Raw genomic sequence first — 14825 nt, 5'->3', positions numbered from 1 at the left:
GCATGCTGCCAAGTCCCATAGCAATAAATTCAAAACTTAACCCTATATTTTGCTTGTTTCCTTAGTGTGTTAATGCCGTAATCTAACATTCCTATATCTTTGATTTTAAACACATGATGATCAGACTTCAAATTTCTGCAAAGATTGTTTAGAGACAGTGTTTATGCTGATGCCTGTCTTGGAATGAAAGTGACATCTAGAACCAATTACATGAGGCAACCAGCCCTCCAGGTGGAGTGATACATTAATGGCAAACCAATCACTTCTTCCAGAGGATCTAAACACTGCTTTAGTTGCCTCAAAAATACACAACTAAGAAATATGTTGTTAAAAAAGTACTACTGGCAGATGTGTGCATGCACATAGAGGAGACCGGATCTAGCTTCCACTTAAGTCAACATGGTCCATACGTCTTTTTTCAAATCTCTGGCACTTCCAGTGGACCAAGTTCTGACCTGGAAAAGTGTGTGATATCACAAGTCCAGTCAAGTGCCTCTTCTTGACCATTCACAAGACTTCTGTGAAGGGAATCGATTCTGGATCCCGTGTATTTTAAGCTTCCTGAGTATAACAGTCCAGTCACTCTCTGCCATTGGCTTGAGATCCCTGGCACACTCTCAGGATGCGGATTCCCTGTCTAACACGCCTTCCTGAGAGTTTAGACAATGTAGCTCACTGCCCAGCACTCGGACACCAGACTTTTCTGGCTCCCCTGTAGCTTAAACATGCCTTATCTCAGAACCTCCTGAAGGTGTGAGGTGCTGGGTTACAATTTAACTCTCAGCGCAGGTATGATAAGGTATACCACATAACACACAGTCTTTTCACAGGATTCAAAACACAGCATTGGTCTTTGTTTAATAACTTAAGAAATACATATCTATATAAAAATCATAAATCCTGCATGTATTTCTGTGCTTCCATTTCCTCAATACTCCAGCACATTCTTTGGGCTGGGATCAAGGTTACTTGGGACTATCCAGCAAGTTCATTGTGGTGCATGGCTTGCTTTTTTTTTTTTTTTTTTTTTTTTTTTAAAACATGGAGCCTTTTCTCCCAGTGTACCTACTGACTCTGGCCTGTGATGGGATGTTAGATGGGGTGGGATCTGAGTTACTACAGAGAATTCTTTCTTGGGTATCTGGCTGGTGATTCTTGCCCACATGCTCAGGGTTCAGCTGATCGCCATATTTGGGGTCAGAAAGGAATTTTCCTCCAGGGCAGATTGGAAGAGGCCCTGGGGTTTTTTGCCTTCCTCTGCAGCATGGGGCATGGGTCACTTGCTGGAGGATTCTCTGCACCTTGAAGTCTTTAAACCATGATTTGAGGACTTCAATAGCTCAGACATAGGTGAGAGGTTTATTGCAGGAGTGGGTGGGTGAGATTCTGTGGCCTGCATTGTGCAGGAGGTCAGACTAGATGATCATAATGGTCCCTTCTGACCTTAAATATCTATTAATCTATGAATCTCCTTACCCTCTCCTGCCCAAACTTCTTGTGTATCCATCAGACATTCCCTCTGAGTTCACTTTAAATGCCTTCTTTGTCACCTCTGTCTTTGTCCTGCTTAGGGAATTGCCACTCTCTATTTCCTGACCCCTTCAGACAAGAGAAGGAAGTGTCTTTCAAACAGCTCATGGAAACTCACTTAGCATATCTATTGTCCCATCAAAGCACAGTAGTTAAAGTTAAGTACTCCCTGTTGTCCTTAGTCTGTTGTATATTTGCTCTACGTTCTTTCTGCAATGGTGGATATGCTTTGGGACAGCCGGTATCTGAGACTATCTAGTAAGTAGAATTCATACATTGTACAGATACCCCAAAAACATCACACATGGGGCTCTGTAGACTCTTTGGAGAAATGGATATCTTCAAGCAATTGATAATGTTCTCAAACATGTATTTCACTGCATAAATTGTTCTTGAGCATACAGTGGCCATCTAAGACACTGTAATATCAGTTCTCTCCCTACTTGGAAGAAGTAAAACATCCGAGATATCACATAGCTGGCTAACTGACTATTTAGTGGCTGAAGGTTCTTCCATAATTAAACCTTTCATAAGATATTATCCCTTTTAGGTTTGACCCTCAGAAAGGCTTTTGGTGTCAGCTGCTGGAAGGAGGGAAGACCAAATGCCTGGGAAAAAGCAAAGGCCGAAAATACCCACCAATGGATCAAGAGGTACCACTTTTCTAGAGATCTGAGTTTGTGAAAAACTCATGCAGCATCATGCTTGGGGCTCAGGAATAAAGGATGGTTCATTTTTTTAATGTTTTTTTTTTTAAAAAAAAACCTACAGTTCAGGATAACCACACCTGTATTTATCCAACAAATGCATTCATACTCAGGCTTTTAGCTTCCCAGTCATTGCTTCTTTGTGTGGTGACGCATGTCCCTGCTGACTGGGACATTTCCAGGCTGCACAGATGAGAATTCTCCCAGCAAACTCAGACAGTGAAAGCTGACCTGCTTGCTTTCTCTTCACTCGTGCTAATAAGCTTACTGGTGATCATCCCAACTCCAGCATTGCCTGTGGCAGGTGGTTAGTCCTTCAAACCCCACAAAGGCATCTCTTCTACGGTCACATAACAGCCTGAGCTCAGAACTGGCACACACTTGAAGAGTTTGATCCATCTTTTATACAATTATGGGGTCTTTCATCTGGAGTTTCAAGAAGCAGGTAACCAATAAACAAAGGGTTTTTCTCCATACATTTACATTAGTCAGTCTCCTAGAAAAGTTGCATACAATCCCACAAGAACCTAAACAAATGCATTTTAATACAATGGATCCAAAAGATATTGAATTCAGTTTAATAAGGTTTAACTTAAGGTTTGTCCAGGAAATTTTCCTGTCACAATGATACTAAGAGAACTGAAATTGTGGGCCATAAAAATGTGGACACTGTTCCTTTAAGAATTTTACCTGGTTTGTCTCTTTGCTTTTTCAGCAAGATTGTTCCCCACAGGGGTGCCAATTTTTAATGTAAATTATCTTTGTTCCTTTTCCCCTCTTCCCTCAGTCTAGAGCTTTTCTTTCAAGCTACTACAGAGATCACAATGTGGAACTGTCTAAACTACTGCACAGATTGGGACAACCCCTGCCATACTGGCTGAGACAGGAGCTTCAGAAAGTGAGATAGCACTGATGTTCAGAGGACCAAAGTCTCTAATGACAGTTACTGGCACCATAAAACCCCTCGCTTCCCCGACTCACTTGTGATTGTCAGTACACGACCTCATGAATAACTGTCTCAAAATTAAATACAAATATAAAACTGTTTATATATGCACGCGCTGACAGCTATTAGCATCAACTCCTTTGTCAGCTTCTGGGACACAATATGGAGCTATGTGGCATTATTCTTTATCCAGCCTGGGACTCATGCATAGTCTAGTCCCTCTGTTTACCAGAAAGTTCCAGAAACTGTATGTATGATTGATAGTCTTCATCATATATGACAAATTACAGCCTGTCAGGACACAAGCAAAGAACAGAAACATCTCTCGGTGGATTGTGAGGTTGGTTGAATTTAATAGTTTTCTGTATTTTTTTCTTTTGGCCTGATCCTTCAAGGTGGGTTTTTTTGGAGCAAACAAAAGGAAACAAAGTTGTCAATCAAAACATGTGATAACCATGAACCAGCTGGGTCAACAACAGTCTAGACAGCCCAAACTGTTGATATGTATTGGTGGGCTCCGAGTAGCCACACTGTCCCTGTCCAGTTTTCTTCCCTCCTCCTTGGATACAGTCCTTGTCCACTTAGGACACTGGATGTGCCTCATATTCCTGCCCATTGCCCATGTCCCTCTTCTCCCCCTCCCCCTTCCTGACCCCCTGGGCACTGTTCCTGCCTCCAGCTTCCATATGAGGAGCCCAGAAGCAGAAGATGTGTGTATGAGATGGAGGAGATAGCGCAGTCAGGCTGGAGTGAGAGTTGTGGAGGGATCAACCATGCTTTTTGAGTAATAGAGTTTAAGGCCACAAGGGACCACCATCTAGTCTGACCTCCTGTATAGCATTGGCCACCAACACTACCCACCATCCACACTCTAACCTCAAACACTGAAATTATACCAAAGTATTACAGCTCACAGGAGACGAGATTGTTATTTGTCACAGGCAGATAATAGAAGGGACCAAGGTGCAATGGTAGTTGGGGCCCCTGCAATGGTAAAGAAATAATTAAAATATACCCATGTAAACCTGTCAAGTGACCCACACCCACATGCTGCAGAGGAAGGTGAAAACATCCAGGGTCACTTCCAATCTGATTTGAAGGAAATTCCTTCCAGATGCCACAGATGGCAATTAGTTAGATTCCAAGCATATAAACAAAAACAAGAGAGAAAAATGCTCAGTGCCACCTCAGAGCCCTGGCCCTCCCTGTCCAATGGCCCATCTCCAGCCATGGCCATCCCTGATGCTCCAGAGGAAGGAGATAAAAAACCTCCCAGAAAATATTGGGGGAGGGAAAAATCCCCTTTTGACTCCTGCTAATGGCCAGCAAGAACCCTGAAGCATAGGCTTTTAGGAACAAAAGATATAAACTGGAAGTGAGACTTTTAGAATCATAGAAGATTAGGGTTGGGAGAGACCTCAGGAGGTCATCTAGTCCAACCCCCTGCTCAAACAAGGACCAACCCCAATTAAATCATCCAGCCAGGGCTTTCTCAAGCCGGGGCTCAGGCTTTTTGAGCCCTGCCCCCTACCACCACAAGCAACACAATCTGGAAAAAATACTTTTGAGCCAAACTCATGATTTTTGGAGGGTTCTGACTCCTGATTTTTGAATATTTAGGTTTCATATTTAGGTTTTGAATGTTAGTCTGTATCAGCAAAAAGAACGAGGAGTACTTGTGGCACCTTAGAGACTAAGAAATGTATTTGGGCATAAGCTTTCGTGGGCTAAAACCCACTTCATCAGATGCAGGCAGTGGAAAATACAATATATATAGATATATACACACACAGAGAACATGAAAAAATGGGGGTTGCCATACCAACTCTAACAAGACTAATTAATTAAGGTGGGCTATTATCAGCAGGAGAAAAAAAAAAACTTTTTTAGTGATAATCACACCACACGATCCCTTGTCTATAGCCAAGCTCTAAGATACAATCGCATTTGCTCCAATCCCTCAGACAGAGACAAACACCTACAAGATCTCGATCAAGCATTCTTAAAACTTCAATACCCACCTGCTGAAGTGAAGAAACAGATTGACAGAGCCAGAAGAGTACCCAGAAGTCACCTATTACAGGATAGGCCCAACAAAGAAAGTAACAGAACGGCACCTCCAGCTCCCAACTAAAACCTCTCCAGCACATCATCAAGGATCTACAACCTATCCTGAAGGACAATCCCTCACTCTCACCTGACCTGAAGCAAATACTCACCAGCAACCACACACGATGCAATAAAAACACTAACCCAGGAACCTATCCTTGCAACAAAGCCTGTTGCCAACTCTGTCCACATATCTGTTCAAGGGACACCATCATAGGACCTAATCACATCAGCCACACCATCAGGGGCTCATTCACCTGCACATCTACCAATGTGATCTATGCCATCCTGTGTCGGCAATGCCCCTCTGCCACATACATTGGCCAAACCGGACAGTCTCTACGCAAAAGAATAAATGGACACAAATCAGACATCAAGAATTATAATGTTCAAAAACCAGTCAGAGAACACTTCAACTGCTCTGGTCACTTAAGTAACAAACTTAAAGGTGGCAATTTTGCAACAGAAAAGCTTCAAAAATAGACTCCAATGAGAAATTGCAGAACTGGAATTAATTTGCAAACTGGACACCATTAAATTAGGCTTGAATAAAGACAGGGAATGAATGGGTCATTACACAAACTAAAAACTATTTCCCTATGCTAATTTTTCCCCTACTGTTACTCCCACTTCTTGTCAACTGTTTGAAATGGGCCATCCTGATTATCACTATAAACTTTTTTTCCTCCTGCTGATAATAGCCCACCTTAATTGATTAGTCTTGTTATAGTTGGTATGGCACCCCCCATTTTTTCATCTTCTCTGTATATATCTTCCTACAGTATTTTCAACTGCATGCATCTGATGAAGTGGTTTTTAGCCCATGAAAGCTTATGCCCAAATAAATTTCTTAGTCTCTAAGGTGCCACAAGTACTCCTCATTCTTTTAGCTGAATATTTAGGGTTAACGATGTTGAAGAAAACTGGCGTGGTGAAAGTTTTTTGGACAAACCATTGAAAGGTTGCAGTGGGGAACCGGAGTAATTCCAAAGACTATCCGGCCAACCCATAATCTGAAAGAACATAAGTGCCAAATTGCATCTGCAGCACTTCATCGGTAATTAAAAGATAATTTTGAAATGAAAAGCTCAGGAAACACCAAATGTTGTTTTGGGAGCTTTTAAAGGAATACAGCAGATGTCTTAATCTGTTGCACTTCCTTTTGGAAGGGGTGGAAACCAGCTTTTCATGTAAGAAAAATACTAAAGTATCTTTTAAAATCTCCTTTTTCTGACATCCAATTATGTCTTTAGTATACACTCCAGAGGAGGGTTTCATATCACTTCTGTTTTTTGTACCTCCTTGTTATTTATGTTTGGCTAAGTGTCATGCTACCAAGATATTCCATGTTCTCATAGATAAACTGAGACTTGATGTGGTTTTGTTAGGTGTAGCATACAATTTGAATATAAAAACAGCAGCATGTTAGGGTCTAATTTCTTCTGCCTGGAACATGATCCCTCAGCACAGCCTTTGTCCAGAACACCTTTATTGTAGAAAGGTCTTTGTACACTGGCTGTAAATAATCTTGACTTTTTTTTTCCCCTTTAAGCAAATCATGAAATTATGCTTTTGACATCACTGACTGTAACTGAGGGGGCATCTGAAAAACCAGTTAAATAAATATAGAATAGAAGAAGAATAAAGAATAAAGAGCAAGCCAAACACGTTGTTAATAACAAGGAGAGCTGGAGTTTGGGGGGATGGGGGGAAATCGTGGACTGACTTTCTGTTTTATGAATTACATACCTGGCCAGGCCGACTCCTGCATCTGTGCAGAGTCTCGCTGAAATTAATTGTACATGGAGTTTGTCCAGGTAGATCTTTTTGTAGGATTATACTCCTTTACATCCTTCCCCTTACTGCGTCTGTATCCTTCCATGCCTGCTCTAGTATCTCTGCCTTTAAAAGGTAGAATCCAGCATGGATCAACACATGCCAGAATCTATGATAGCATATCAGATTATCAGAGCAGTTGTCATTTAGCTAGAGGCAATCAGAAAAGCATCTCTAAACTTTCAAATTATGCATTGACCTCTCAAAGTCTAAAATAAAATTTCCAGCTTAACTGCTTTTAGCTCCCCCCTACACCCCAATCAAACAAATTCCCTCCAAGATATGGAATCAGTTTGCCAACTTTCCCCAGAACAAATTAAAATGGCTGAATTATAAACTCTGGGGGACGGACAAGTTTGTATCGTAAAAACAATGAGAGCGCTGATTTTGGATGTTATGAGGCTGTAGGGACATGATTTGAAGACAGAAATAAAGAATGCTTTGTAGTATCAAATTATATCCCTGCATCCATGTTTTGTTCGTATTTGTACTCATTTCTGAGTGAATAATTCTTATGAAAAGTGCTGAATTGACAGACCATTCCATTGAAGAGCCACAGAACCGGCACAGATAGCATCAGTAAATCTCCTCCACACCATCCTGCTAATGTGAGTTAGTCCTTTTCTGGATAAACCCCTTCCAACATGAAGATGGTAGCATAGTCTCTTTGCAACCACTGTGTGCTCATCTTCACTGAGGACTTCACAACTTTCAGAATATGTCCATCCTCACAAGTATCACATAATAAAACCTACCTTTAAAATCAATCCTTCTTATCACATGTACTGCAATATAAACCAAAGGCCAATAGGCCCTCCAACATTATGTTAAAGACATATATTCTCAGAAGACAAATTTTCCCTGTAAATGAAACAATTCTTACCTTTTTTTAATATTCTCTTTTCTTCCAGAGTATCCTTTTAATGCGACTGCTAAGGTGTGGACCTATCTACAGATTGGATCCCCCATCACTATCATATCTGGAAAAGCTCGCAGAAAATAAGGATTTGCAAACAAAGGAGATTCTTAAGTGTTCAGTGTTCCAGTGACTGGATACTTTTTATAAAAACATAATCAGCATCATTTGGAAATATTTTTTTTAAAAAGTCCTAGTCAAAGATCTGAGACACGGGCAAAAAGTTAATGGCCTTGCCTACAGCGTTTTTTTTGTTTCTATTTCTATCTGACAACAGCACATCCAGTCTAACTCTGGTATATACTTGAGGTTTGGGAAAAAGCAAAATAAATTTTGATCACAAAGTATTTTTGGTTGGGGGGGGGAGAAAATCTGTATTTGCTGAAATTGTTTTAAGTAATTGTGTATACACCTTCTTTGTTCTTCTCACTTCTACAGAATAAACACCTCTGCTGGTACATCAGATGTGAGCACTTATTTTTTCCTTATACCTTCTACAGCTGTCATAGCTAAACCAAAATACTGCTATTTGTTTGACCTCTGACTTATATTTCAAGTTGTGCACTGGCTCAGCTACTCTTCCCTTCTGCATCCATACTGTGCCTCCACCCATCCTCTACACTGCAGACTCTGATGCTTTGGGATTTTCAGCTTCTTGTAGACCGAATCATCTGCCTCACTCGTTGTCCCCCAGCCTTTGGGCAGAGAACAATAATTTTGGCATCTGGCTGCCTATGTACATATGGTGGTAAATTTTATACATGGTGGAAATGACTTTCAAAAGAATTAGGCATGCATGGTTCTACCTGAATTCAGTGAGAACCATGGCTACTCAAAAAGAAAAGCGGCTGTTACTCTGAAACATGGCTACTCAGTTGCTCAGATAATCAGGCCCTCATTATTGAATATTCATTGGTGCAGTGACTTGGACAGAACTCTCCGGTGTCTCAGGTGAATGCTGTAATTTCCAACCTACAGTCTCTCTCTCTCTATAAAATTGGACAAGTCCAATCTGAGAGTGCCTTACCTCAGATTACCCAATGGACTAGTGGTTAGGCCACTTCCCTGGAAAAGGAAGATGTGGGTTCGAGTGCTGTGTCAAATCAGGCAGAGCAGGGATTTAAATCTGGGCCTTCAGGTGAGTGGCCTAACCACTGGGCTGTTGGTCTCTCTCTTGTTCTTTTTCCACAAGAGAGGACTAACGTGGCTTAGATAACTTCAAGAGACTGTTTACAGCTGAGAATCTCAAGCAGAAATAGGTGCCTACAGCACAGATCAGTAGGATTTATAAACCTAAGTACCTTTGAATCTGCCCTGTCTTGTTCCTCTGCATTTCATTCCTGGTTGGCTTAGTTGGCTTCCTGCTCAGCTTATAGGCTTCTGAAGATCCATTACTTAGCTGCCTAACTCTTGCCAGGCATTTCATGGGGACCCAGGGAGCCTAACTCAGGCTGAGGATTTCACTAGGTGGAAGGGTACCTCATTGTTAGGCACTGCAAGACCCAAGCCCTTTTGTGGATCTAGCCTTAAATGACACAGGAGTCTTTGTCCCATTTTCAAAAGTGATTTAGGCCCTTAGGAGCCTAAATTCCATTGAAACTCAATGATACTTGAATGTGCTTGGTTAGGTGTCCAGTGGGACTGCCAAAAGCACCTATCTGCATCTTGAAATGCCTAAATACCTTTGTAAATGTGGGTCTTAGGAGGCTTTCAAAAATATTGCCTATCATCAGTCATGCCTCTTCCTCCCCCATACTCACTCACTTGTACACACAGTAAAGCTGTGTGAGAATTGTGGCTGAAACCTGACAACAGACCTAGTTTTAGGTTTGGCCTGAATCTGAGTCTCCCCCAGGTTCACATTAGCCTCTGTCTGAGGCAAGAAGAGGGTTGTGAGTATTAGTAGGACTTGCCATTTTTATTTAAACTCAGCTAGGTTCACAGTTTCACTTTTAGTTTCTGGAGTCAGACTGTCCCTAACCAGGCACACTCAAACCTACAAATGTTGTAACATTAGAGTTCTCAAGCCATTCATTTATGAGAAAAAGACTTTCTGACATCCCCACTAGTAGATTATAGGAAGTTTGGATTTTCAATTATGTAAATACCCAAATTCCTGTCACACTGGTGCAGGAGAAATTACAGATGGATTCTGTGGGTAGTTTATACCTACATTTCTTTTAATCAATAATTAAAAGATTTCCCCAGGAATGTCATTTGTTCCTTAACAGTTCAGCCACATGCAACTGTCAAGTGGGAAGGGTATCTTGCTCGAGAATAGTTCATATAGAAACTTGTTTGTTTCGTTCACCTGTTAATTATTCAGCCCACTGGTCTCGACACAGCTAGGTCTAATCAAATGTGGGCTAATAGTCCCAAATAGTCCCCTGCTCCTTTGAAATGGCAATCTAATACTTGAAAAAGCTGAGTTCCTGTAACATGTGTTTTCCTCACAAGAAGTGAAATGATGTCTGAGGCTGTTCTTCCCCTCAGTTAGCAATCTGAAGATTAAGAGAACTCCACCATTTTATCAGAGGTGCCTTCCAATCCTGAGCTAACTTCATCCACCACTGGCATGCAGCTAAGTGCTTCTTTCATGTGTTTAGCACGTAATTCCATAAAATGGTTTGAGGCTTGGAAAAGACTATATACTTCAGCAGATAATTACATTCCCACTCAATTGACTTTTTACTCTCTACTTCTCTCACTATAGACTACACTTTACTATCCTGTAGAATGAAAAGGAGTACTTGTGGCACCTTAGAGACTAACCAATTTATTTGAGCATAAGCTTTCGCGAGCTACATTGATGAAGTGAGCTGTAGCTCACGAAAGCTTATGCTCAAATAAATTGGTTAGTCTCTAAGGTGCCACAAGTACTCCTTTTCTTTTTGCGAATACAGACTAACCTGGCTGTTACTCTGAAATCTATCCTGTAGAATGTTTCTGTTGATCACAGTCCTTGATGGGTAATTTAACTTCCCTCACTCAATGTGAACTGTAAGAGAGAGAACTAAATATATGAGACGATGAGTTCTTATCTTATCTCTAGCTATGGGTCAGGTGTTTAAATATGCTAAACCTGTTTGTTTGTTTTTTTGCTTTATATTTTTGGTTTTACTTTATTTACATATGCCAAAGAATCATCTGAACCTAATCTGTATCCTCTCCATAGATGCATAACTCCCATTAATGTCAATAAGAATTAGGTGTTCACATGAAGAAGAAAATAAACTTGCAAAAAATAAATTCTATCTAATGACATTGTAGTTACAGCACATATTCCTGCGAATAACACCAAGTAAGCAAAGACAAAATAGTTATCCAACTTTCAGCTTTTAAAATGGCATAAAGAACTTTATTTATAAAAGCAAAATCATCCTTCAGCTAGCCCATAGTTACTAGAGACTGGTGTAAACTAGAGCTTTCATCTCAAACTCACCATATAGACAAGCAAACTTGGGAACAATCAGGATCAGCATCCGGATCCTAACCTCATTATTCAAGATCATCTCTAATACTCAGGGGACGTGCCCTGTAATTGTAGTGTCTAGAGCACACAGTAAAACTGTCCCAGGAAATCATCCCTATTAGGCACGCTCTTGTCTTTAGAGATCACAGCAAAATGCCTTGAATACAATTCTTTTTTATCATTTTTAGAAGATCACCACTGTTATGTAATCAGTTTTCATGAACCCTTGAGTGATTTCTTAACATAAGATTCACTGTATAATGTCCCTTATTCTCCTCTAACGCCACTGACTTCAATAGACTTACTTCTGATTTTTTTTTATGTGAGAGAAGAATCAGACCCACTGGTTTTGTTCTGACAGAAGCAAGCAGTGTGAGGTGGGAACACTGAAGTTTTCCTTTAATATTGTTAGCGTCTCAAGGTCCAGTTATTATCTCTTCCCTATGTTACCTGTTCAGATGCAGAAATCATTGCAATGAGGTGATCAAGTTATGCTGGAAGATAAGGAGTTAGATTGCTGACTGCCATCTTTAAATTTGGGGACCAGAGAGTTCAAATATAAACTGTGGTCTTAAGAAGGAAGTAGGTTTTTACTATTTCAGTGAACTTCAACTCTTTCAAATAAGCTAGATTTTGTCAGCTGCTCGGAGGAGGATAGATATTTAGCCCAGAGACTGAATTCCCTTACATCTGCTTAAAAGAAATGATCCTATAACTCGAGATGAAAACAGTGCCAGCATTAGAGATATAGGGAGTCAGTCTGAAGCAGCTAGGACAAGCAAAAATGGGTGAGCTCCTGCGGTGGAATCAAAGGATTTAGGCATTGCAATGCTGATTGTCACTATGCCTAAAATGAAGGTGCCTAGAAAGCCACAGTAACAACTCTGCACCCAGCCAACCCTGAGTTAGACGCCTAGGCTCCTGAATGAGCAGAGCGAGGCGCCAAAATGGGGCGAGAGAGGTACAAAAGCTATCAGGCTAGGGGCAAAGCTGCCTAAACTAGCCAAAGGGAGATGCCTACAAGAGGGGGATGTGTGAAACCCCACCCCTCTCGCCGAGTTAGGCAGCTATTTTTGTTTGTGATCCACAAAGGGGAACCCACCACTGGGAGTCAGACAGCTTAGGTGATGAAGCTGCTCTTTGAGGGAATGAGTTGAGTGGAATGAGGCAGATACCTAAAACAGCAGCAGGAGGAGGAGGAAGTGGTGCAGGTGGTGATGATGATGGGATGTGGGAGACGCAGGTTCAGTTCCCCCCTCCCCCAGCAGAAGGGTCAAAAGCAAAGTGTCCTAGCCACTGAGCTGTGCGATCGGCTGATGTGAGGTTTTCTCAATCTCTCCTGGTGAAGCTGATCCACTGTGGATAAATAATGGAGTGATTGGAGCAGGGGAACTGGATCTGGGATCTCTCACCCAGGTGGGTGCCCCAAATCACTGGACTACAGAGTCATAGTATCTCTCTCACTCTCTCTGTGCCCACCCCCATCCCCAAATGACTGCTTCATTGTGGATAAAAACTCAAATAGTCATTAGGTCAAAGAGAGAGAGAGAATGAGTATAGTCTAGTGGTGTCTATAAAGCTGCCTGCAGTGGAACAAGAGGATGAGTAGAAACCCCAGAGCAGACTGTTAGGAAGTAGATCACTACCCCTAAAATGGCTGTGAGTTCTATACTTAGATTTCACCAACCAATTATCAATGTAAACTCCTCAGGTACTATAACTGCCTAAACATGGAGTCTCAGACCTTGGGTATTCCAATCTATCTTGCCACCCAGATGAGCATACCTTTGTGATAGATGGTCTCTTACACCAAGAATTACAGCAATATTCAGGTTACTCCCAGTTCCAAAGGACCAGTTACTTACCCCAGGTCGATTGCATGTTAGTTTTTACACCAACAACAAAGCTTGTAGTCAATCCTATAATAATTATATAAAGATTTATTAAATCAGAAAAGGAAATTAGAGAGTTATTTACAAAGTTAAAGTGGGTAAACATCTATGCACAAATGAGTTACAATCTTAAGTTTCAAAAATAGAAGCTTCTATAATAAGCAAGCTCTATATGACCTTTAGGGCTAACCCATGCTAAGCTTCTCTTGCTTATGGCTATAAACCTTGCCCTCAGAGTCCAAGCAGAATAGATATACAGTTTCATCTTGTTAGGGGTTTTTAATTCCCCTCCTCCCTTGTGCTCTGATCTGCAAAAACTCAGCTGACAGGAGGAATCCACTTGCATGACTCATCTTCAAAGGAAGGGGGAGGGCAGAACAACCAACACTTTTTGTCCTCTTTAACATCCCACAATATTCCATCTGGTATTGATGGATCTTTCCTGTTGGGCAGGACAAAGCACCTTTTGTTGGAGAGCGACACTTCTCACTAGTTCATATCTCTCCTGTCTCATGATTTACAAAGTCACAGAAGCTCACAATACAACTACTCAGATATTACCTTACAATATCAGATACAGATATTGAAGTGAGATTAATGCATGCAGCAATTCACAAGCATTCAATAAAGTCTAAACACCAAACATATTCTTATAATTCTACTATTTATTTTAACAATACTTACACTCAGGTAAGTCAGACTGATTTCAGCTATGTACTGTCAGTGTTCAGTTGCCATGAGCTGGCACTGGGTCTGCCAGTATCACAGTTGCCAGTATCACAGTTGTTTCCAAGAGGAATTGTGTGGTGCTGCACACAGGGACTTAGGTCCCTTTGTTGTTTTGTGGATCTCACTCCCGATAATTAGCATCACACTGGAACTCATTTTATAAAGGTTAGCTGCCCAGTCAGAAAGATGAGTCTCTCTTGCTCTCTCTCTCTCGGCATTAGAAGATCTGACTCAGGAGGAGAGGGGGAATAGTTTGAAGTTCCTCTCAGTCTTTTCCAGGTCAGGTCAAATTGCAAGTGCCCCACAGTATTGTTTTTTGTTTGTGTTAAGTACACAGAAAAGAGGCAACTTTGTGGCACACAGATTTCAGTTTCCCGAAGCACCCATTTGAGGGAACAACCTTCTTTGTTGGTGGAGGCCAACTGAGGTACAAACAGCCAAAACCCTGTTTGGGATGTATATGAATATATAATATTGAGTAATAATGCTTTGCACTGATATGGAAGCTTTAGTATAGAAATCAAAAAAGCATTTTAAGTCACATAAACACAGAAATAATCTGTTCAGCAGTTACAGATTTATTCAGTAGGGTTGCTGCATTTCCACAAGTTCAAAATTGCCTTATTTAAGCCTCACAACATCCCTTCAAGGGAGGCAACTATAAATATGCCCATTATACAGGTGACAA

The 14825-nt window shown here is 41.1% G+C and overlaps 1 protein-coding gene across 4 annotated transcripts in view; it reads left to right on the top strand.

The window, feature by feature from the left end:
• The window catches only part of LOC144263986 (bifunctional heparan sulfate N-deacetylase/N-sulfotransferase 4-like), a 246851-nt gene extending 238386 nt beyond the window's left edge, over positions 1-8465 (top strand). For 2 of the 4 annotated variants that reach the window (XM_077815165.1, XM_077815164.1), the window contains 2 exons: positions 2081-2183; positions 8040-8465. In XM_077815165.1, the coding sequence (XP_077671291.1) occupies positions 2081-2183; positions 8040-8177 (241 nt within the window). In that variant the 3' untranslated portion in view covers positions 8178-8465. Of the gene's footprint in view, positions 1-2080; positions 2184-3024; positions 3524-8039 lie in introns of all 4 variants that reach the window. The other 2 variants (XR_013345912.1, XM_077815166.1) reach the window with 2 other exon arrangements.
• The last annotated feature ends 6360 nt before the right edge of the window (positions 8466-14825 follow it).

Source organism: Eretmochelys imbricata, chromosome 4 (genome assembly GCF_965152235.1).
Source record: "Eretmochelys imbricata isolate rEreImb1 chromosome 4, rEreImb1.hap1, whole genome shotgun sequence".
Lineage (NCBI taxonomy): Eukaryota > Metazoa > Chordata > Testudines > Cheloniidae > Eretmochelys > Eretmochelys imbricata.
The sequence above is the reverse complement of the archived record's forward strand: the minus strand, read 5'-3'. Positions and strand labels throughout refer to the sequence as shown.